The following is a 25,336-nucleotide window of genomic DNA, read 5'->3' as shown; positions in this document are numbered from 1 at the left end:
GACAGCTGCCACCATCCCTTCCTCGGACAGCCGTACCCTGACCTCCCTGGGCAGCCATCACCTAGGATCAATGCACAAGCTCAGGCACCGCTTCCCTGGTCCAACAAAGTTCCTCATGCAAGAGAAGCAGCAGCCCATAGTCTGAGTAGGGATGTAGCATTGTGTGGAACTTTCATCGTGAATTACTATGTTTAGTGGCCATGACTGAAACATGGTTAAAGGATGGTCACGACTGGGAGTTAAATATCCGAGGGTATCAAACTATTCGGAAGGACAGAGTGGATGGTAAGGGAGGTGGTGTTGCTCTGTTATTTAAGGATGACATCCGGGCAATAGTAAAGAATGAGGGTGTAGAAGGATGGGTTAGTAAATTTGCGGATGACACGAAGGTCGGTGGAGTTGTGGATAGTGCTGAAAGATGTTATAGGATACAGAGGGACATAGATAAGCTGCAGAGCTGGGCTGAGAGTTGGCAGATGGAGTTTAATGCGGAAAAGTGTGAGGTGGTTCACTTTGGAAGGAGTAACAGGAATGCAGAGTACTGGGCTAATGGCAAGATTCTTGGTAGTGTAGATGAACAGAGAGATCTCGGCATCCAGGTACATAAATCCCTGAAAGTTGCCACCCAGGTTAATAGGGCTGTTAAGAAGGCATATGGTGTGCTAGCCTTTATCAGTAGGGGGATTGAGTTTCGGAGCCACAAGGTCATGCTGCAGCTGTACATAACTCTGGTGCGGCCGCTCCTGGAGTACTGCATGCAGTTCTGGTCACCACATTATCGGAAGGATGTGGAAGCTTTGGAAAGGGTTCAGAGGAGATTTACTAGGATGTTGCCTGGTATGGAGGGAAGGTCTTACGAGGAAAGGCTCAGGGACTTGAGGTTGTTTTCGTTAGAGAGGAGAAGGCTGAGATGTGACTTAATAGAGACATATAAGATAGTCAGAGGGTTAGATAGGGTGGACAGTGAGAGTCTTTTTCCTCGGATGGTGATGACCAACACGAGGGGACATAGCTTTAAATTGAGGGGTGGTAGATATAGGACAGATGTCAGAGGCAGTTTCTTTACTCAGAGAGTAGTAGGGGTGTGGAACGCCCTGCCTGCAACAGTAGTAGACTCGCCAACTTTAAGGGCATTTAAGTGGTCACTGGATAGACATATGGATGAAAATGGAATAGTGTAGGTCAGATAGGCTTCAGATGGTTTCACAGGTCGGCGCAACATCGAGGGCCGAAGGGCCCGTACTGCGCTGTAATGTTCTATCTTCTATCTATCTATCTCACAGCAGGCAGTTCATTCCACACCCTAACCACTCTCTGAGTAAAGAACCTACCTTAGACAACCCTCTTATATCTACCACCCTGAATCTTATAGTTATGCCCCCTTGTAACAGCTACATCCACCCGAGGAAATAGTCTCGATAACAATAGATAGTTTTTTGAAGAATAAAGGGATTAAAGGTTATGGTGTTCGGGTCGGAAAGTGGAGCTCAGTCCACAAAAGATCAGCCATGATCTCATTGAATGGCGGAGCAAGCTCGAGGGGCCAGGTGGCCTACTCCTGCTCCTCATTCTTGTGCCTTTCATCTTACACCTTCCTAATAAAGAATGGGAGAGTGTGATGGAGCAATTCACCACCAATCTGCTCTTTACTCAGACTATGGGCAGGTGGTTCTCTTGTATGGGGAACTTTGTTGGACATGGGGAGAGGAGTCTGAGCTCGTGCTCTGAGCCCAGGTGATGGCTGTTCAGGGAGGTCAGGGTACGGCTTTACGAAGGGTGACAGACAGTTGATGACAGAAGGGTTATGATGAATGGTGGAAAGGTCAGAGAAGGCGGGACTCAGGTGATGGATGGAAGGATCAGGGTGATAGAAGGAAATTTAAAGAAAATTGTGGGAGGGTGCAGAGTGATTTTGGCAGGCGGGCAGGGGTGGCAGCAATCAGGGGGTGGCAGCAATTCAAGTTCGAAATCTTCCTCATGGCAGACAAACTGAGCGGTGTCAGCGGGTTCCTCCCTGCTCACATCGCACAACTGTCTGAGCACCTAGACTGTGCGTAGCTGATTGGTTAGCTAATACTTCATTGCGCATGACCAAGCACCCGCCTTCAAGTGGAAGTCCCACTCACATATAGTTCCACCGTCAGTACACTCACCACGGAACAACATTCCACCCTGTGGGCTGGAACAAGAAGGGGAGAAGTGAAGAAGAAAAAAGGGAAACTGAATGGAAATGCTGGCTGTCCAATGGGAGCGCAGCGCGACCGATAGATGCCGGCTGAAGCCTCCTTGGGGCTTCCTGGCAGCCAGTACACATAGAACATAGAACGATACAGCGCAGTACAGGCCCTTCGGCCCTCGATGTTGCACCGACATGGAAAAAATCTAAAGGCCATCTAACCTACACTATGCCCTTATCATCCATATGCTTATCCAATAAACTTTTAAATGCCCTCAATGTTGGCGAGTTCACTACTGTTGCAGGTAGGGCATTCCACGGCCTCACCACTCTTTGCGTAAAAAACCCACCTCTGACCTCTGTCCTATATCTATTACCCCTCAATTTAAGGCTATGTCCCCTCGTGCTAGACACCTCCATCCGCGGGAGAAGGCTCTCGCTGTCCACCCTATCTAACCCTCTGATCATTTTGTATGCCTCTATTAAGTCACCTCTTAACCTTCTTCTCTCTAACGAAAACAACCTCAAGTCCATCAGCCTTTCCTCATAAGATTTTCCCTCCATACCAGGCAACATCCTGGTAAATCTCCTCTGCACCCGTTCCAAAGCTTCCACGTCCTTCCTATAATGAGGCGACCAGAACTGTACGCAATACTCCAAATGCGGCCGTACTAGAGTTTTGTACAACTGCAACATGACCTCATGGCTCCGGAACTCAATCCCTCTACCAATAAAGGCCAACACACCATAGGCCTTCTTCACAACCCTATCAACCTGGGTGGCAACTTTCAGGGATCTATGTACATGGACACCGAGATCCCTCTGCTCATCCACACTACCAAGAATTTTACCATTAGCCAAATATTCCGCATTTCTGTTATTCTTTCCAAAGTGAATCACCTCACACTTCTCCACATTAAACTCCATTTGCCACCTCTCAGCCCAGCTCTGCAGCTTATCTATGTCCCTCTGTAACCTGCAACATCCTTCCGCACTGTCTACAACTCCACCGACTTTAGTGTCGTCTGCAAATTTACTCACCCATCCTTCTGCGCCCTCCTCTAGGTCATTTATAAAAATGACAAACAGCAACGGCCCCAGAACAGATCCTTGTGGTACGCCACTCGTAACTGAACTCCATTCTGAACATTTCCCATCAACTACCACTCTCTGTCTTCTTTCAACTAGCCAATTTCTGATCCACATCTCTAAATCACCCTCAATCCCCAGCCTCCGTATTTTCTGCAATAGACGACCGTGGGGAACCTTATCAAACGCTTTACTGAAATCCATATACACCACATCAACTGCTCTACCCTCGTCTACCTGTTCAGTCACCTTCTCAAAGAACTCGATAAGGTTTGTGAGGCATGACCTACCCTTCACAAAACCATGCTGACTGTCCCTAATCATATTATTCCTATCTAGATGATTATAAATTGTATCTTTTATAATCCTCTCCAAGACTTTACCCACCACAGACGTTAGGCTCACCGGCCTATAGTTACCGGGGTTATCTCTACTCCCCTTCTTGAACAAAGGGACCACATTTGCTATCCTCCAGTCCTCTGGCACTATTCCTGTAGCCAATGATGACCTAAAAATCAAAGCCAAAGGCTCCGCAATCTCTTCCCTGGCTTCCCAGAGAATCCTAGGATAAATCCCATCTGGCCCCGGGGACTTATCTATTTTCACCTTGTCCAGAATTGCCAAAACTTCTTCCCTACGCACCTCAATGCCATCTATTCTAATAGCCTGGGTCTCAGCATTCTCCTCCACAATATTATCTTTTTCTTGAGTGAATACTGACGAAAAGTATTCATTTAGTATCTCGCTTATCTCCTCAGCCTCCACACACAACTTCCCACCACTGTCCTTGACTGGCCCTACTCTTACCCTAGTCATTCTTTTATTCCTGACATACCTATAGAAAGCTTTTGGGTTTTCCTTGATCCTACCTGCCAAAGACTTCTCATGTCCCCTCCTTGCTCGTCTCAGCTCTCTCTTTAGATCCTTCCTCGCTTCCTTGTAACTATCAAGCGCCCCAACTGAAACTTCACGCCTCATCTTCACATAGGCCTCCTTCTTCCTCTTAACAAGAGATTCCACTTCTTTGGTAAACCACGGTTCCCTCGCTCGACCCCTTCCTCCCTGCCTGACTGGTACGTACTTATCAAGAACATGCAATAGCTGTTCCTTGAACAAGCTCCACATATCCAGTGTGCCCAACCCTTGCAGCCTACTTCTCCAACCAACACATCCTAAGTCATGTCTAATGGCATCATAATTGCCCTTCCCCCAGCTATAACTCTTGCCCTGCGGGGTATACTTATCCCTTTCCATCACTAATGTAAAGGTCACCGAATTGTGGTCACTGTTTCCAAAGTGCTCACCTACCTCCAGATCTAACACCTGGCCTGGTTCATTACCCAAAACCAAATCCAATGTGGCCTCGCCTCTTGTTGGCCTGTCAACATATTGTGTCAGGAAACCCTCCTGCACACATTGTACAAAGAATGACCCATCTAATGTACTCGAACTATATCTTTTCCAGTCAATATTTGGAAAGTTAAAGTCTCCCATAACAACTACCCTGTTACTTTCGCTCTTTTCCAGAATCATCTTCGCCATCCTTTCCTCTACATCCCTAGAACTATTAGGTGGCCTATAGAAAACTCCCAACAGGGTGACCTCTCCTTTCCTGTTTCTAACCTCAGCCCATACTACCTCAGAAGAAGAGTCCCCATCTAGCATCCTTTCCACCACCGTAATACTGTCCTTGACTAGCAGCGCCACACCTCCCCCTCTTTTGCCCCCTTCTCTGAGCTTACTAAAACACCTAAACCCCGGAACCTGCAAAAACCATTCCTGTCCCTGCTCTATCCATGTCTCTGAAATGGCCACAACATCGAAGTCCCAGGTACCAACCCATGCTGCCAGTTCCCCTACCTTATTTCGTATACTCCTGGCATTGAAGTAGACACACTTCAAACCACCTACCTGAACACTGGCACCCTCCTGCGAAGTCAAATCTGTGCTCCTGACCTCTATACTCCCAATCTCCCGTACCCCAAAACTACAATCCAGGTTCCCATGCCCCTGCTGAATTAGTTTAAACCCCCCCAAAGAGCACTAACAAATCTTAAGAGAGCCTGACATTAACACCTTAAGAGAGCGAACCAGGACCAGGCAGAACAGCTCCTGGGGCGGGTGTGTCCCAGGACTTTGGACGCCCCTGGGTGGTCAGCAACAGTGCTGGGTTGTCCTCTGGCCTTCCCCCCCAATATGGGCACCTTTTTTGGAGGGGGGGGGTAACTGCCCATATGTGTGGGGGTGACACTTCCCATGGGTGGGGTGGACCCACAAGTTCAGTTAGAGATCGGGCACCCTTTCAAAATAGCAGGTTGACCTCTGAAGAGCCGGTGTGGCCAGTGGGTTCAGCTCCCCAGTGATGAAAATAATTCTAAGTCTGGGCTAAACTGGTGAGAAACGCCCCAGGGCCCAAAGAAATGACTAAGTCTGGTTAGACAGCGCTGTGGATCTCGCTAGTCGAGCAGGCGGGAAACTCCTAGCAAAACCCGCCACAAATGACGTAGAGGTCACAATCAAATGACCACTTTGCGGCTGAAAAGCCGGGCGCTGCGGAGCAACGTGGCCAATAGAAGCTGGGAGACCCCTGTTCCAGGATCTGCCCGGCTCGCAACACTTCGCAAGATCTAATGCAATCCTGCAAGACGTTGTGACGTGAATCCCGCTCATTGTGGGCGGGATCACATTTGGGCAAACCTGCATATTAGTGCGAGATAGCTAGTCTCAATCTAATATACATTTTCCTGAACACCTGTGGCGTGGGGATTTTTCCCCTTCGCCTTGGAGACCTCGGGCGAGCGCCATTCAGTACTGGTCTCCAAAAATGGAGGGGATCAGAGGCTCCTAGGTGTGTTCACTCTGGGAAGGGTGGCACCCTGACATTATCAGCTTGGCATCCTGGTAGGACACTGTCAGGATAGAAGGTTGGCACTGCCAAGCTGTCATTTTTCATGTGGCAGCGATCGGCCATGGGTGCCCTGTGCGGGTGTCGGGGGAAGATGCAAAGGCACCTAGTAGTTCTGGAAAGTGGGTGCAGAAAATGGGGGCTATGTGCGGCTTTGGCTCAAGAGATGTTTGATAGTAGTGTTTTTTTGGTGCTGCCAGCAGCAGGAAATACATGGCTAAACGTGCACGCTTTGAAAATTTGTTCCCATTTGGTTACATCGCATCCAGAAACCTTGCCCTATATTATCCTTTCACTGCTTTCCCTTGATATTCACCCAAAGGATCATAATAATAACAATCTTTATTGTCACAAGTAGACTTACATTAACACTGCAATGAAGTTACTGTGAAAAGCCGGCGCCTGTTCAGGTACACGGGAGGGAGAATTCTGAATTCTCAGCTGGTACAGGAATTGAACCCGTGCTGCTGGCCTTGTTCTGCGTCACAAACCAGCTGTCTAGCCCACTGAGCTATCCATGATATACAACTCCACCCAAATTGAACAGAGTTGCAAAGAAGACAATTCAATTTAAGAAATAGTGGCTTAATGACAATCGATTTTGCATGAATTCAAATTGTAAAAATAATCAGTTTAAAGATGGGGACTTACTTTCTTAGACAGCAAGTTTATCCACGGAGAGCTGCAGTTCCTCAGATCTGGACCCAATGGATCCCAGAGACCTTCAGGTGACAAGCATGTATAGGTGGCTACACCTGTAGATATTGAAAAATTGTCAAGTCTATAATATAAATAGGGACAATAATCCCTTCATTTACCAATTTTTCAGGTGCTTCTTTTGTCATATACTCAAACTCATCAAAAAGGGATAATGCAGCCAGCAGGGCAGTTGGTTTCTGTCGATACTGCTCTATAACCATCTCTTCGAGAACACGCAATGATTTTGCTCGTGTTTCCGTCTTGTCTTTCCCCCTCACTCCCCAAAGATGTGGGTGTGTGTTTTTTCACAGAGAACTAGGGAAAATACCTCCAGAGTGCAGAGAGATTTCACTGGAGCAAACCTCATCTGCTGGGTGACTATGATTATTAGCCTTAGCCAACTTAACATCCAAGAGCAATGCAGTATTTATATCAGTTCCTACTATAGCTCTTGAAATCAATGGGATGGAAATCTGTCCAGTTCAATAACAGGCTGGTGCCAGATGACCACCCAAGTAGGAAAATTGAAAATCATCCCCCCCCACCACCAGACTTATTTTGCTGATGAACATTAGTAATTTGTAGGCTGGTTGATGCACGTCACAGAACATTCATCAGTATCTGGTCTTTAGTATCTTGCTTTAAAATGTTATGGGCTATAAGGAAAGATTAGGGAAATGGGATGTCCTTTTATAGCTCTGATGACTAGCTGATGTTGGAACGGTCCAATGGGCTGATGGCCTCCCCCATTAGCATTTGACAAAAATTACAGAGGTCAGAATCGATTTCAAATAAATATACTGCATGATACTACACTTTTAAAAGAAGCTCAGAACTTGAGTGAGACCAGGTTGTGCACCAAGTGACCCAAGATACTCAAAAGTGTCTAAATAACCCTTTCTTACGGTGGCACAGTGTTTGCATTGCTGCCTCACAGCGCCAGGGACCTGGGTTCAATTCTGACTTTGGGTGACTGTGTGGAGTTTGCACTTTCTCCACCTTGTAAGCATGGGTTTGCTCCGGGTACTTTGGTTTCCTCCCACAGTCCAAAGGCGTGCAGGTTAGGTGGATCGGCCATGATCAGTGCATGGGGTTAGGGAAAGGGCGAGGGAATGGACCTAGGAAGGGTGCTCTTTCAAGGGGTTGGTGCAGACTCAATGGGCCGAATGGCCTCCTACTGTACTGTAGGGAATCTATGTATTCAATGGGTTACATTATTTACAATCAAGAAAGTTACACCTTCCTCAATCAATCATTCAAAACGGTGTCATATAAACTAAGTTTCAACAAAGAAAATAAAAATCAGCAGAAAGCTTCTTACCTATTGTTCCCAAAGGACAAGGTCTTCTAGCCACCTCGCCTGGTTGAGTTCTGGGCCAAGGTATGTCCCGTTTGTCTGTCGCTTCACAGCATTCTGATCCCTCAGCAGGGAGCTGTGATGCTATTGGTGTCTTTGCAGTAGTTCCATGAAGTAATGGAGGATCCGGTGCTGGGGTTGTTGTGGTCTTGACACTTCTTCCTGAAGCCATTGTCGTTGTGGCTATGGTCGTGGTCATTTCAACACTGGGGATTTTTGAAGCTTCCATGACAAATGATGAAGATGTTGATTCTGAAACAAGGTTCCAAGATTACGGTTATTCATCAGAGAACCAATATAAAAGCATGCATTTCCAGAACCACTGGTTTTATAACTAAATAAGACAATTTAAAATTTATTTTATGGTGAACTCATATCATGAGTGTCGGGATCCCCATCTGCGATTCAATCCACTGATATTTAGATCTACTTGTTCAGAATAAATCAAATTTAATTTCATAGCAGCTTTCCCTCAATTCCCATTGACTCCAGTTTATGTAGCTTGATGTAAAGCTCAGTCACTCTCAGCTCTTTTGTCCATGTTTGAACCAAAGCTGTAACAACGTCTAGATGTGAGTGACCCTAGAAAAATTGAGAATCAGTGGGCAGGTTATTGGCTGGTTGCACTGTCGACAACTCCTTCCAGCACTTCGCTGATGATTGAGGGAAGACTAATGGGGCAGTAATTGGGCAGATTGGGCAAGACATACCTATGCAATTTTCAATAAGGCTGGTTAGATGCCAGTGTTGTAGTTATACTCCAGAATGGTTAGGTACACACCACTTTTGCAGCACGAGTCTTCAGTACTTTTGCTGGAATGTTGTCAGGACCCATAGCCTTGGGATCACGTGGAGTGAATGAGATTGGCTAAAGACTGGCATCTGTGATGCTGAGACCTCGAGAGGAGACCAAGGTGGATCATCCACTCAGCAATTCTGACTGAAGATTGGCACAAGTGTCTCAGCCTGGTCTTTTGCACTAATGTGCTGGGCTCCTCCTTTACTGAGGATGTGGATATTTGTGGAGTTTCCTTCTCAGTTAATTGTTTAATTTTCTACCACCATTTGTGACATGGACGTGGCAGGACTGCACAGTCTGATTAAGTCTGATCCATTGGTTGTGAGATTGCTTTGTTCAATCTATCACATGCTGCTTCTCGGTTTGGCTTGCAAGTGATCTTCTGTTGTAGCTTCACCAATTTGACAACTCATTTTTGGGTACGCTTGGTGGTAATGGGGTATGCCAGACCATGAGGTAACAGACAGGGATTGAATACTGTTGATACTCTACAACACCTCATGGATACTCAGTTTTCAGCTGCTAGATCTGTTTGAAATCTATCCCATTTGACGTGGTAGCGCCACACAACACGATGGAGGATATCCTCAATGTGAAAACGGGCGTTAGAAAAACACAGCTCAAAAGTGTTTTCTCAATTCCAAATCTGGATTTTTAATTTCTTCTAACTCAGATCAGGTGGGTTTAGACCCCCTGCACCTTCAAGAGCATTTTTACTGATATTGGCATTTATTACAGGTTTTAGTGTGCAGTAAACACACATCAGAAATCCTATCGTTCACCTCCATAAAACAAAAACAAGAGTACAATGTAAGCTATTTCTTGTGCAAATATGTAAACTGAATTTATTTTCTTAGCACGGAAGCTGTGAGAGTCTGAAACATACTCAGTTTCAAACTGATGGCACACAAATAAAAACAATTTAACTATTTCCAAAAGCAGTTACTAGAATATCAGGGCTTTAGTTGACTACAATGCGGTCACAAGTAACAAGTCTTTTCACTAAAATTTTACAAATGACCTGAAAAATTTGAAGCATGTTTGTCAAATTATACTTTGAGCAAGATGCTGATTACGAGCAACTGGAATAAAACGAACAAAAATTATTTTGATTCATACCACATGAAAGGGATGGTCTACCAACGTAAAAAGATCAAATAGATAGATTTTTTAGTGGAGGAGCCGCTGTTCTTAGCCAGTTTCAGGGCGCGCGATCTTCTGGCTGCTCATGCAAGCGGGATCTTCCGGTCCTGCCGATGACGCACCCATGCATTTCCCAGCAACATGGGGTGGATATGATGGAAAAACTCATCAGCAGTGGTGGCACCAGCACGGTAGCACAAGTGGATAGCACTGTGGCTTCAGAGGGCCAGAGTCCCAGGTTCGATTCCCCGCTAGGTCACTGTCTGTGCGGAGTCTGTACGTTCTTTCCGTGTCTGCGTGGGTTTCCCCCAGGTGCTCTGGTTTCCTCCCACAGTCCAAACACGTGCAGCTAAGGTGGATTGGCCATCCAAAATTGCCCTTAGTGACCAAAAAAGGTTCGGAGGGGTTATTGGGTTACGGGGATAGGTGGAAGTGAGGGCTTAAGTGGGTGTCGGTGCAGACTTGATGGGCCGAATGGCCTCCTTATGCACTGTAAACTGTATGTTCTACGTTCTAAACACACCACACGGAAGCCAGATAATATTATCCTCAGTATTTTGTGGTATTATGTGTATTTTCTCCCATCTATCTGCCCCTCCACGACCACTGGGAGGGCCGAAGGGCCTGTTCCTGTGCTGTAATTTTCTTTGTTCACTGGGGCCAGGTCCAACTAACTTGAACCTCTTGTCCCCCATAACCATTGAAATACAGGGCGCGATTTATCTGAATAGGAACAAGGTCCTGGAATGAGCGCAGTTCGCCACCTGTTTGTCTATGCTCACAGCGGCGAGAAACACAAGGTGATAAAATGCGACTTGCGTTTGATAAGGGACCTCGGCGAGGAACGCGGGGCCGAGGCCGCACATAACCCCGTTTTGTACACCGAGGATCTCCGCTCGCCGGAGCTCCTCGGTGTAGCAAGAGACCGGGACGCCATTTTTAAATTACGAATCGAGGGAGATAGATCCCAGGGCAGCACGGTAGCATTGTGGACAGCACAATCGCTTCACAGCTCCAGGGTCCCAGGTTCGATTCCGGCTTGGATCACTGTCTGTGTGGAGTCTGCACATCCTCCCCGTGTGTGCGTGGGTTTCCTCCGGGTGCTCCGGTTTCCTCCCACAGTCCAAAGAGGTGCAGGTTAGGTGGATTGGCCATGATAAATTGCCCTTAGTGTCCAAAATTGCCCTTAGTGTTGGGTGGGGTTACTGGGTTATGGGGATAGGGTAGAGGTGTTAACCTTGGGTAGGGTGCTCTTTCCAGGAGCCGGTGCAGACTCGATGGGCCGAATGGCCTCCTTCTGCACTGTAAATTCTACGAAAAAATAACTTCTATGAATCTTGGGTAGGAATCTGCACATTAAAGTAAGACTTTGTTTAACATGCAGATTTGCTAAAAAGTTAAATCTTGTGAGCTGGGTAGATCCTGGGAGTGGGGGGGGGGGGGGGGGGGTCTCCTTGCTTTTATCGACCATGCTGTGCTGCGGCGAGCTGCTTTTCAGGTGCAGTGTGCCATTAAATTGCGCCCATTGTCTCACCTCTGAGAACTTAAATGACAAGATGCACTTCCTTTCCGCAAGCTCCATAAACATGGAAAAACCAAGGTGATTGTCACCTTTGGTGTTCGACAAGCACTGTTAATACTAGATTAACAGTTATAAGATAATATCATTACTTAATAGTGCATTGAGATGCACTAATTGTTTCCAGCACTTGGATGTGACACAGAATTACTTTCCAAGGGGCAGATGTCCGTATTTTGATATTTTTTTCTGAACAGAACCTACTTTTAAGCTTAGAAGTGCAAGAGAGAGAGAACCCATAAATATCACATTTGTATTGCGCATGGTTCTGTCAATGTTATTACTATCAGTTGTATCTTCATGCTCACCATTTGTAGAGCATTTATCAGAAAAAACACCATGTAGATTCAGATCACAGTGAATTCTCAAACTGATTTCCTGCTATCAAAAGCAGTGAAACAACAGCTGTTGAATTACATGACCCTGTACAAGATCATAGAATACCTGCAGGAGGCCGCCATTTGGCCCATCGAGTCTGCACCGACCCACTGAAAGAGCCCCCTTGCCCCCACCCTATCCCCATAACCCAGTAACCTCACCTAACCTTTTGGACACTGAGGGGCAATTTAGCATGGCCAACCCACTTAACCTGTACATCTTTGGGACTGTGGGAGGAAACCCACGCAGACACAAAGAGAACGTGCAACCGCCACAGACAATCACCCAAGGTTGAAATTGGGCCCGGGTCCCTGGCACTGTGAGGCAACAGTGCTAACCACTGTGCCGCCGTGTTGCCCTATTATGCCAAGTTTGAAACTCAAACAAAAGCACAGTTATAGAGGATTACAAAGCTAAATCTTGCAGTTGCCTAACTCCAGTTGAATATATCTTTTATAATACTCTTTATTAACTCTGCCTAATTTCTCAGTCCATTTGTTATAATCTGTGTGCCCTGGGATATTGTGGCTAAACATTTCATATGAAGTGAAGACATTAACACTTGATCAATTATTTGACGTAAGTTGACTCTCAAATGTTAAAAATGTAACTGTGCCAAAATATATGTTGTCCAACTTTAGTTTAACCGTGGTTTCTTGCTGAAGGTTGTTTGGGTAACCAATTGCTCTATTCCACAAGATTAATACAGATGTTTAGTTAAATCATTACACAATTGTCTGCCAACCTTATTTACTGGCACTTCGACACATTACAGTGGCAATTGTTTTATTTTAATCATTTGTGTTAGTGCGCTTTTGAAAGGCTTTTTTGGATCTTCCTAATTTTCTTAGTTGAGGTAACGATGCAGTGATTCTTTGACTGTCACAATGTCCCAGCATGTCAGCCAATACATCAGTGTCACCCGCCCCAATAGCCCTGGACACACCCATACCCACTATTACAGTCTCGGAGGTAAGAGCTGCCTTCTTGAAAGTAAACCCGTGGAAAGCGACGGGTCCCGACTGAGTCCCTGGCTGAGTACTCAGATTCTGCACAGACCAGCTGCCGAGTGTATTCACAGATATCTTCAACACCTCACTTCTCTGCTCCGAGGTCCCAACTGCTTCAAGAAGACCACCATAATACCAGTACTAAAGAAGACAAGGTAGCGTGCCTCAACGACTACCGTGGCCCTGATGTCAGCAATCATGAAATACTTTGAACAGCTAGTCATGAGACGGATCAGCGTTAGCCTCCCAGGCGGTCTCGATCCATTGCAGTACATTGATGTACAGAGAGATCTGGGTGTTCAGGTCCATTGTACCCTGAAGATGGCTGCGCAGGTCGATAGTGGTCAAAATGGCATACAGCATGCTTTCCTTCATCGGAAGGGGTATTGAGTACAAGAGTTGGCAGGTCATGTTACAGTTGTATAAGACTTTGGTTTGGCCACATTTGGAATACTGCATACAGTTCTGGTCGTCACATTACCAAAAGGATGTGAATGCTTTGGAGAAGGTGCAGAGGAGGTTTACCAGGATGTTGCCTGGTATGGACGGCGCTAGCTATGAAGTGAGGTTGAGTAGATTAGGATTATTTCATGAGAAAAACGGAGGTTGAGGGCGGGTACCTCATTGAGGTCTATAAAATCATGAGAGGTATGGACAGGATGGATAGCAAAAAGCTGTTTCCCCAGAGTGGGGGACTTAATTACTAAGGGTCACGAGTTCAACCTGAGAGGGGAAAAGGTTAAGGGAGATATGCGTGGAAAGTTCTTTACGCAGAGGGTGGTGGGCGCCTGGAATGCATTGCCGGCGGAGGTGGTAGAGGCAGGCACGATAGCGTCATTTAAGATGTATATAGACAGATACATGAATGGGCAGGGAGCAGAGGGATACAAATCCTTAGAAAATAGTCGATAGTTTTAGATAGATCTGGAACGGTGCAGGCTTGGAGGGCCGAAGGGCCTGTTCTTGTGTGTAATTTTTATTTGTTGTTGTTCTCACCAACAGACCGCAATCTGTCAGGATAGGTAACAGCATCTCCTCCACAATAGTCCTCAACACCGGGGCCTGCAAGGATGTGTGCTCTGTCCTCTATTGTACTCCCTATGTACACACGAGTTAAGATTTAACTCCAATTCGATCTACAAGCTTGTAAATTATACGACTATGTTGGGTTGTTACTCAAAGAATGATGAATCAGACTATAGAAGGGAGATAGAGCACTTGGTTGCATGGTGTACCGAGAACAACCTCTCTCTAAATGTTGGAAAGACCAAGGAACTGATCATCAACTTTAGGAAGTGTAGCACAACACCGCCCCCCCCCCCCCCCCCCCCCCCCCGCCCCCCACATCAATGGCTCCGAAGTGGAGATGGTCGAGGTTGATAGCTTTAAATTCCTGGGGGTCACCATCACCAACAGTATGTCCTGGTCCACCCGCGTTGGTGCAAGTCAAGAAAGCCCAACAACGTCTCGACTTCCGATAGAAGCTAAAGAAATTCGCAATGTCTGCATCGACTCTCACAAACCTCGACAGATGTGCCATAGAGAGCACGGCAGGTAGCATTGTCAGAGACCCCTCACACCCAGGCTTTGTCCTCTTCCAGACGCTTCCATCAGGTAGAAGATACAGAAGTGTGAAGACATGCACACCCAGGCATAGGAACAGCTTCTTCCCCACAGCTACTGGACTCCTCAACGACTCTCCCTCAGACCTGATCTTACAGTGCATTTGTTGATGTACCATGTGTCAATGTACTCTGTCGATTATTCTTTTGTCTACTATGTACGTATTGTGTATGTTCCCTTGGCCGCAGAAAAATACTTTTATTGTAATCCCTTTGGGATTGTTAAAAGTAAACATGCTTGTGCCTAAAAGTGCACCTACCTATTGGAACTGTCAATCTGTGAAAGAACTGCCCAGCTGCGAAAGACTGGTCAAATAACTTTCTAAGCGGCAAAGAACTGCCCAGCAGGTAAAAAGAAAACTGTCAAAGATCTGGTAAAGCTGTCAAGGAACTGTAGACCTGGCAAGGAACTATCCTGTCAACCAACTTTTTAGCTGGCAACGAACTGCCAAGGAACTGTCAAAGCCCAAGCCATCGAGGAACTTTCAAAGAATACTACTTGAATTGACATGGAGGGATTAACGGCAAAGGATGGTGAGTGGGGGGCATGGATTGGCATTATGTTGGCATATGGTCTATAAAGGGAAATGGGGGTGGGATAGAGAGACATGAAGTGGCACAGGTTGACATGGATGGGCATAGAATGCGTTTGGGTAAGTGTTGGAGTTTTTTGTTTTCATTTTTAAACTATGTATTTCAACAAAGCTTTGGAATATAGAGGTCGGCCTTCCCCCCCCCCCCCCCCACCCATCAGCCCACCCCTGCAGAGTGAAAAACCCAACATCCAATCCAGCCTGTGCCCCCCCCACAAATGAAAATCCAACCTGTGAGTGGCCATTCTTAAAGGTCGCAGAGCTGGGAATCCCCCCTACTCAGCATACCAGACCCAGGCATGAAATTCTGGACTAGTAAGCTTGTCCTGCAAAATTTTATTAATGAAAGATCAATTATTTAATCGATAGTTAACTGTTTTCCATTAGATTAGCCTAGTTCTATATCAGTTTTTTTTTTATGTAGCCTCACGGAAAGAAATTATAACTAACCTGAACAAAAAGGCCTGAAAAGGTTAAATGAGATGGAAAAATAAAAGTGGGCTGAAATGTGCCAAAAAGAAAACTGATGAGTCACTGATTGAACAGCATTGCAATGGCGACATGTGTATCTCGCACAATGTTCATTGTTAAAAGACGAGGAGGAATGACTAACAGTCATTCACCACATTCACAAAGAGCTGAGCTTCACTGTTTTGCCATCGAATCAGTTTACCCTCGACTATAGTTAAGTAATAGATTGTTTGATGAAGTTGTGTTAATTAGAATGAATAAAGCTTTGCAGGAAAGGCTGTGAATATAACTGACAGCAGAGGCATGCAATTGGTTCAAGCTAAACACTAAAGACATTATAAACTTCCACAGGCATAGAGCCACTGAGTTAGAATCATAGAATTTACAGTGCAGAAAGAGGCGATTCGGCCCATCGAGTCTGCACCAGCCCTTGGAAAGAGCACACTACCTAAGCCCACACCTCCACTCTATCCCAGTAACCCAACCCAACCTTTTTGGACACGGCCAATCCACCTAACCTGCACATTTTTGGACTGTGGGAGGAAACCGGATCACCCGGAGGAAACTGACGCAGACACGGGGAGAAAGTGCAAACTCCACACAGACAGTGACCCAAGCTGCGAATTGAACCTGGGACCCTAGAGCTGTGAAGCAACTGTGCTAGCCACTGTGCGACCGTGCTTCCCCAATAAATGTTGTACCCTGAAACACCAACTGGCATTTATATTGCACACTTTTAATGTAAAGAAATGTTCCAAAGTCTTTTACTGTTTGGGACTGGACCCAAAGTTGAAGTAAGATAGGTGATCAATGAAACAGTTAGGAGTGGCACGGTGGCACAATGGTTAGCGCTGCTGCCTCACAGTGCCAGAGTCCAATTCTGGCCTTGAGTGACTGTGTGGAGTTTGCACTTTCTCCCCGTGTCTGCATGGGTTTCCTCCGGGTGCTCCAGTTTCCTCCCACAGTCCAAAGTTGTGCAGGTTTGGTGGGGTTACGGGGATAGGGCAAAGTATGTTGCTCGTTCAGAAGATCAGTGCCAACGTTTTGGGCCAAATGGCTACTGGTGCACTGCAGGAATTCTATGGTTTTAACCTATTCTAAGAGTCTGGTTGAATGGGTAGATTTTAAGAAAGCTTTTGAAGGATGAAGCAAAGATACTGCAAGGATTCTTGTGCACTTGCATTTGCTGTTACTATGTGCATTGAATTAAAATACGGCTGGGGAAAAAAACAAGCACCGATAACCCAGAGTAGGTGGGTAAATATTGATCTGCATTAGCTTCACTGATGGGAGTCAACAGGGCTTTAAACAAGAAACTCCTTGAAATTTACCTCCCACAAAAACAACTTCCGAGATCGGCAAAAAGCATTCTACAGCATTGTCCCACTTATCAGGCAGTGTCATGTGTACACAGCATGTGTCTCTCACAGTAAATTTGCAACTAAATAAGTTGTTAAAAAAAACATGCTGCCATGTTAATATATACTCATTACCAGAAATTCCAAGGCTAAAAACTTTCAACCTTTGATGTCTGAATGTGCCAACGAAGCAAATTTATGCAAAGTAAAGGGCATTTTTAAAGTGTTAGCTGTAATTAAAGCAGATTCCAATAAATCTGTGGTCTATTGCGGTTTAGTTCCACATTGCCAGCACTTTCAAGAGTTTAACTTCACCATGGAGAGTTGCTGCTGAAGAGGATCTGATAGCATTATTAACAGTACAGTATGATTTAGTTTTAATCCAATATCCATACCCTTTTTAGGGGAGTCAGAAAGTTTGAAAGATAAAGAGTACTGGTTGTGCTGGTGGTGGGGGAACAATGGCAACATTAATGTCAAGCTGCCTGTCCAAGCTAAATATTCTGTTAACATAGAACATACAGTGCAGAAGGAGGCCATTTGGCCCATCGAGTCTGCACCGACCCACCCAAACTCTCACTTCCACCCTAGCCCCGTAACCCAACAACCCCTCCTAACCATTTTGGTCACTAAGGGCAATTTACCATGGTCAATCCACCTAACCTGCACGTCTTTGGACTGTGGGAGGAAACCAAAGCACCTGGAGGAAACCCACACAGACACGGGGAGAATGTGTAAACCCCACACTGGCAGTAAACCAAGGCCAGAATTGAACCCGGGTATCTGGTGCTGTGAGGCAGCAGTACTAACCATTAACTGTGCTGTCCAATTCATTGAAACCATCAAACATTATCATAACTGCAGATCAGCCTGAATGTCAATCATGAGACATCCAAGTCTGGAGAATTAAATCCCAATCCAGAAAAGCCTTTATAAAAAGTTATTTATTCTCCCATTGGAGCATTCGTCTTCAAGATATTTCCTTCCGTTTCCAGTCTCGAGGGTTTTCCTGCACCACACGTTAATGCTCTGATTTGTTGCCAGACTTTGCTCAGTACATTTCTGAAGCCAATTATCAGGTCTTAATGTGCTGAAGCACTTTCTTCATTCGGGGAAGGAGTATTCTCTGGGCTTTGCCAGGCCGAAAGTGGACGTGGTAGGGAACTAAAAAATTAGCTATGCCAGCTGGCTCACATGTTCCTTGGCTCGATCCTGCCTTTTTTGGCCATTTCCTGTGGCGACAGATCGTATAGCAGCCGGCACTAGTGGATAGCTGATCAAAGAACAAAGAACAGCACAGCATAGGAACAGGCCCTTCAACCCTGCGTCGATCAAGATGCCTGCTTAAACTAAAACCTTCTCCACTTCTGGGGTCCGTATCCCTCTATTCCCATACTATTCATGTATTTCTCAAGATGCCTCTTAAACGTCGCTATTGTAATTGCTTCCACCACCTCCTCCTCCAGCAGCAGGTTCCAGGCACCCCCACCCTCTGTCAAAAACTTCCCTCATACATCTCCTCTAAACTTTGCCACTCACACCTTAAACCTGTGTCCCCTAGTAATTGACTCTTCCACCCTGGGAAAAAGCATCTGACTATCCACTCTGTCCATGCCCCTCATAATTATGACCTCTATCAGGTCGGCCCTCAACCTCCGTCATTCCAGTGAGAACAAACCGCGTTTATTCAACCGCTCCTCATAGCTAATGCCCTCCATACCAGGAAACATCCCGGTAAACCTCTTCTGTACTCTCTTCAAAGCTTCCACATCCTTCGAGTAGTGTGGCGGCAACATTCCATGTGTGTCCTAACTAAGGTTCTATACGGCTGCATCATGACTTGCCAACCAGGCTTACTGATCCCACTCGAGGCCAATTAAATGAAGCTAGAATATTCCATCAGGCAGTGGAGGGCAGTTCCAGTGGCTGGAGGTGACATCCAGGATTGTCAGTGCAATGATATGCATAAAGCAATTCTGTAAATAATATTGCATGACCTCCGACCAGCAGGTGGCAGTGTATGTCTACCATGTGGCTCTGTGCCTCGAGGAGTTGGGAGTAGGTCGTTTTGGTGGATAGACATGTTTTGCAGTAGCTCAACAGTAGTTAGTTAGTGTTAGTAGTTTGCTATTTATTTATTCCAGTTATCTTTACTATGCAGTTGTTTCATGAAAAAATATTTAAACTAGATGTTCCGTCATGCATCATTCATTTTGGCCAATCTACAGAACATGACAGTCAGTGCTCCAGACAGGCCTAGAATTCATCCAAACCTGCCTGAGTCCATGAGCAGCCACATACTGCCTGGAGATGCGATTTCCACCTCCACCCCCCAAACCCACGCTAACACCACCCCTCTCACAGCAGAGTCCTGACTGTTAAAAAAACATTTAATTTAAGATTCAACAATATTGGAAGGAGGTTGTCTTTATTTTGATGCACATTATCTCATTTGAAGTTGCAAGGCATCCGATTGCCTGCCGAGTTTTGAGAGTCTGTCTACCGCCCTTCATTGGATGACAAACATTTAACGAGGCGGGGTGGGATAAACGTCCTCTGCGAAAAGTGAATGACTGTTTCACCTCGGGGGGCAGGGTTGGCACCTGGAAAGAGTCCCAACCTGTATTTCCCACCCCCAGAGGGACAACTCAGCCCTGCGTCTCAGCAGACATCAGTAACTTGTGATGTATAGGATCACCCCTGCGAGTCTGCATGGTACATCTCAAAATGAGTGGCAGATTATCCTGTCAGCTGGGAAGTCAAGAAATTCTGATCATTAAATCTGATATTAATGAATTGACACTCAAGTCAGAGGTTTGGGGTCTCAAAATCACGTCAGCTTGCATTAGTGAGTCACGATAGTACATGAACAGGGCTGTAAAGCCATCAAATGACAGCACTTTCTGGCATCCTCGCAAGTCACTCGGGAAATTAAAAACACTAATTTAATGGATAGGTAAATGTCAACCAGATTTACATAAGAAACCCAAGTGACAGCTTTCATTTGCACAAATGAGACTTCTGTTTGCCTTCCATCGAATATATTGCCATAAAATTAACTCCATCAAGTGGTTTCTGCAGCTTATGATGGTGCGTCACAATTTCTTAGCTCATTTTGCATAACATACCTCACTACATTCATTTCATTAATTGCTTCATTATTTTTAAAATTTAGATTAAGTTCATGCTTAATCATTTATCAATACGTGATTTAATTTACTTATTTCTCTTCATAGCTTAATAATTCAGAACCTTACATAATTTTCCTCAAAATCCTTTTCATCACCCTAATATTTTAGTGACAATTCTACATTAAATCTGTCCTCAGTGATATTTCATTGGGATTTAGTATATTTTTGCTTGACATATCCTCCAAGTCACAGCATTCTCTTTGCCTTTGTAAGCAGCGTGTTTACGGTTATTTACCCTTGTCAGATGGTAAAATAGTGTGTAAACATATCTGTATAACCAGAGAGCTCTTTGGAATACATAACTGGAGATATCAAAATACACATCTCAATAGATGCATCTTAAAGGAGAGCATCCGCAGTGATCCACTGGAAATATTATTGGATGGTGTGAAAAGAGACCAAGAGATACCAGCTTCAATCCTCACTCATTATTGAATTGGCTGATCTCAGCTATGGCAACAGTTGAGGTGCTAGAATTGTCTGAAAACCTCGAGGCTTGGTAGCAGCAAACATTCAGACAGAAGACAAGTGTTGCACTTCATCCCAAAAATGACCAAGTGTCATTTAGGGTGAGTTTGGCTGAGTGCAAGGCTACCACCCCTGTCTAGAGCCTGGCCATCGACCATCCAGCGGCCTGGGAGAACCCCCAAGGTACCGTTATGCCTGGTCTTGTTTGTGTGGACTAGTGGTAAATGGCTCCGTGGTGAGGCCACCCAGTCTCGGGCATTCGATCCTGGGCCTGGGGAGCATCGGGCCCAGACCTCTTTCAGTGAGCTATTAAATATGCAAATCTGGCTCCCGCCCAGTCGCAGGCATTCCGAGCATTGCAAGTCTCGCAAGAGGCCGTCGAGTACAGAGTAGGGCAGAGGCTGTTCGATCAGACCCTTCGTCATTTCTTTGGGGCTTGGGGAGTTTCTCACTGGTCAAGCCCATACTTGGAAATGTTTTCTGCAGTGGGGAACTGAACTCACCAGCCAGACAGGCTCCTCGGAGATCGGGCTGCCATTTTGAAAAGGTGCTCCAATTTCAAAGTGCGATTGATTGTTCCCTACACCCCCCCACCCACGGAAAATGCGTTCCCCCCTGACCCCCCACCCACAGACATGGGCAACAATCCCAACTCTCTATCCTGAGGAGCAACCTCCCCCACAATCAATAGAAGGAGCACCCCCTCCCCCCACATCCCAGCCGTGCGGGTGACCCTGCCCCACACTCATCCATTTTTGTGGGCATTGGAGCAATGCCCCCCCCACCATCCCATATGTTCGTATCTCTCCATGGTGTCACTGAAGGGCCCTCCACCTTTTGGGTCCCGTTCTTCAGTTCCCCCACACATCGCTGCCCCAATATTAATGATGCTCCTTCATACCACCCCCCCCCCCCCCCCCCCCCCCCCCCCCAACTTCCTCCCCCTCCTTCATGCCTGTTTTTTCTGGGCAAGTCCCACCCCTTGGGAGTGCCAGTCTGGCATCTGGTACTGCCAGCCCTGAACACCCAGGGGCTACAAAGACCTACAATCCCCCTGAGTGACCATCACGCCTGGTCTCTTGGGGTCTATGTTCATAGATCTTTGAAAGTTGCCACTCAAGTGGATAGAGCTGTGAAGAAGGCCTATGGTGTGCTATCGTTCATTAGCGGAGGGATTGAATTTAAGAGCCGTGAGGTGATGATTCAGCTGTATAAAACCTTGGTGAGGCCCCATTTGGAGTACTGTGTGCAGTTCTGGTCGCCTCATTTTAGGAAGGATGCGGAAGCTTTGGAAAAGGTGCAAAGGAGATTTACCAGGATGTTGCCTGGAATGGAGAGTAGGTCTTATGGGTTGAGGGTGCTAGGCCTTTTCTCATTAGAACGGAGAAGGCTGAGGGGTGACTTGATAGAGGTTTGATAGGGACTTGATAGGGGCAGCACGGTAGCATGGTGGTTAGCATAAATGCTTCACAGCTCCAGGGTCCCAGGTTCGATTCCCGGCTGGGTCACTGTCTGTGTGGAGTCTGCACGTCCTCCCCGTGTGTGCGTGGGTTTCCTCCGGGTGCTCCGGTTTCCTCCCACAGTCCAAAGATGTGCGGGTTAGGTAGATTGGCCATGCTAAATTGCCCGTAGTCTCCTAAAAAGTAAGGTTAAGGGGGGGTTGTTGGGTTATGGGTATAGGGTGGATACGTGGGTTTGAGTAGGGTGATCATTGCTCGGCACAACATCGAGGGCTGAAGGGCCTGTTCTGTGCTGTACTGTTCTAAGTTTATATAATGATCAGGGGAATCGATAGAGTAGGCAGTCAGAGACTTTTTCCTCGGGTGGAACAAACCATTACAAGGAGACATAAATTTAAGGTGAATGGTGGAAGATATAGGAGGCATGTCAGAGGTAGGTTCTTTACCCAGAGAGTAGGGGGGGCATGGAATGCACTGCCTGTGGAAGTAGTTGAGTCGGAAACATTAGGGACCTTCAAGCAGCTATTGGATAGGTACATGGATTGCAGTAGAATGCTGGGGTGTAGATTGATTTGTTCTTAATCTAGGACAAAGGTTTGGCACAACATTGTGGGCCGAAGGGCCTGTTCTGTGCTGTATTTTCTATGTTCTATGTCTCCGCTTGTGGAGACCAGTACTAATTGGCACCCAGATGTGGCCTCACTGGCTGCGCATATTTAGATGAGCCTAATGACTCATTTAAATATCATTACTGGGATCATGCACAGTGAGGGCATAATCAAGATTGCGCCGGGCACCGCCGGTTGGGTGAGTCGTATGTGGTTTTGAACCCGGCGCGAAGCCCGTTTTGGGCCTCTCCCGCGATGCTCCCGCCACAATGGGATCGGTGTCGGGACAATGTGGTGGGAAAATCATGCCCTGAATTTTCATTTTCAAGGCGTGTGGTGAAAGTCAAGAAAACTTCCTGATCAGGCTCATGCACCTCGGGAGAAAGTGCCTACGCAGACTGGATTTTCGTTGTATGTTGTGCGACGGTAAGGGGGGAGTGAAAGCTGCAGTTGCATCAGCTAACCTTGGGAAAATGCAGATTAAAAGCAGCAGAGAGCCCAGAGATCCATGAGCCTCTTGACATCCATGAAAACATAGCTTGATTAACAGCTCTGATTCTCTGATCACCACTGTAAATTTCACAATATTTCTTTGCATTACATGAAGAAGTTTCAAGTGCCTTCAGCTTCAGCTATTGATACGTTAAGGATGACTGGCACTTTTACTGCCCCATATTAAAAATGTATTTCTTAAGAAAGTGAAAGTTAGCACTTAATTACTTTTTTAATATACATCCTACTCTCGTTTTAAGGTTTATTGCTTCAATATAGTGTATTGTAGGTGAATGGACACGGAAGGGACATGAAAGTTAGTGTTGTGGCATAGACACGATGGGCCTAAGGGCCCCGTTACGTGCTGTAAAACTCTTATGACTAAGTGCCATTGCTTGGCATGGGGGTCATGAAAGCCATGGCATTGTTTGCAAAACATATCTTGACATGGAGGACATGAGAGGTCATAGAGGGTAGGCGGGCAACATACCTTGGCATGGGAGCAACAAAGATAAGACCTTTTGAACTTATCTTTCAAAAGATTCCCTCACACAGACTATGCCTCACAACATCTCTGAGATGTTGTGAATCTAGACTCTTTGAAAAGCTGACCCTACTCCATGAAAGTTGCGGAAGACTGGACATTCCTATCCCTTCAATGGAACCAGCCAGATTGGGACAGTAGGGTGTGGTCTCGCAAGTCGAAACAGCCCAAATACTTGAGAGGCCCTTCCCAAAATCAGAAACCCAGGGAATGCAGTTGGGAATCCCAGAATCAGGACCCGCCCGGGATCTTTAAAGAGCTCCTGAGTTATCCCAAATTAGTGAAGATCCAGCCCCCTGGTCCTGCTCCTGATTGCCATCTACTGATCCTTGTTGGTAAATGTATACGACAACAGAATTGAACTTGGTTATGACATGTCCAGGGGTTCAACAGTCAGTTGACACTCTATGTACAGCTAATGCCCTATTCTGCAACAGCTGTGGCATCTTGTCAAATCAATGAATGTAACTTGTGTTATTTTGCCCATTTTATTGTTTCTGCATGAAAAACGAGCGACCTCTCTCAGATCTTTGAATCCCAGTTCTGCGCATTTCCCTCATCAATTCTTTCTGACTGAAATTCAAGTTCCTTCTCTTTCAATAATCCATGCCGACTCTGTCCAATCCTGCCACTGTTTTCCAAGACCTGTGCTATTAAATTTTTTATAATGGGTTCTAGCATTGTCCCCACTACCAACATCAGGCTGACTGGTCTATGATTCAATGTTTCTCTCCACCTCTTTTTAAATAGTGGGGTTACACTAACTACTTCCAATTTGTAGGAACTGCTTCAGAGTCTATAGAATCCTGGCAGATGACCACCAATGCGTCCACTATTTCTCGGGCTTCTTCTACTTGAATGTAGATCATCAGGCTCTGGAAATTTATCGTCCTTTGATCCTATCAAATTTCCCCCAAACCATTTCCCTACTAATACTAATTTCCTCCAGTTTCTCACTCTCACTAAACCCGGTGTTCCCAACATTTTTGGTATGTTATTTGTATCCTCATTTATGAAGACAGAACCAAAGAATGTATTTAATATCATCTCTCATGACTCATCTTTCATTCTCACCCCACAATATAAATATTTCCCACTTTCTCTGTCTGTTAGCTTTGACAAAGAGTCATCGGACTCGAAACGTTAGCTCTTTTCTCTCCCTACAAATGCTGCCAGACTTGGCTGAGATTTTCCAGCATTTTCTCTTTTGTTTCAGATTCCAGTATCTGCAGTAATGCTTTTATATAATGTATTTAGTTGGTCAGTCATTTCCTTCTTCCCCATTATTTCCCTATTTCTGACTGTCGGGGACCTACATTTGTCTTTGCTAAGGCTTTTCTTTTCACATATCGATACAAGCTCTGCAGACAGTCTTTGAGGAGTCTGTGGCCCTA

General features: G+C 45.8%; 1 protein-coding gene across 28 annotated transcripts in view; it reads right to left on the bottom strand.

The window, feature by feature from the left end:
• Nucleotides 1–25,336, bottom strand: part of adgrl3.1 (adhesion G protein-coupled receptor L3.1) — a 1,080,538-nt gene that overhangs the window by 221,355 nt on the left and 833,847 nt on the right. For all 28 annotated transcript variants that reach the window (XM_038804386.1, XM_038804389.1, XM_038804387.1 and 25 more), the window contains 2 exons: nucleotides 8,191–8,478; nucleotides 6,822–6,925 (listed from right to left, as the gene is read on the bottom strand). In XM_038804386.1, the coding sequence (XP_038660314.1) occupies nucleotides 6,822–6,925; nucleotides 8,191–8,478 (392 nt within the window). The remainder of the gene's footprint in view (nucleotides 1–6,821; nucleotides 6,926–8,190; nucleotides 8,479–25,336) is intronic.

Source organism: Scyliorhinus canicula, chromosome 8 (genome assembly GCF_902713615.1).
Source record: "Scyliorhinus canicula chromosome 8, sScyCan1.1, whole genome shotgun sequence".
NCBI classification, from domain to species: Eukaryota; Metazoa; Chordata; class Chondrichthyes; order Carcharhiniformes; family Scyliorhinidae; genus Scyliorhinus; species Scyliorhinus canicula.
Note: the sequence above shows the minus strand (reverse complement) of the source record. Positions and strands in the feature narration are given on the sequence as shown.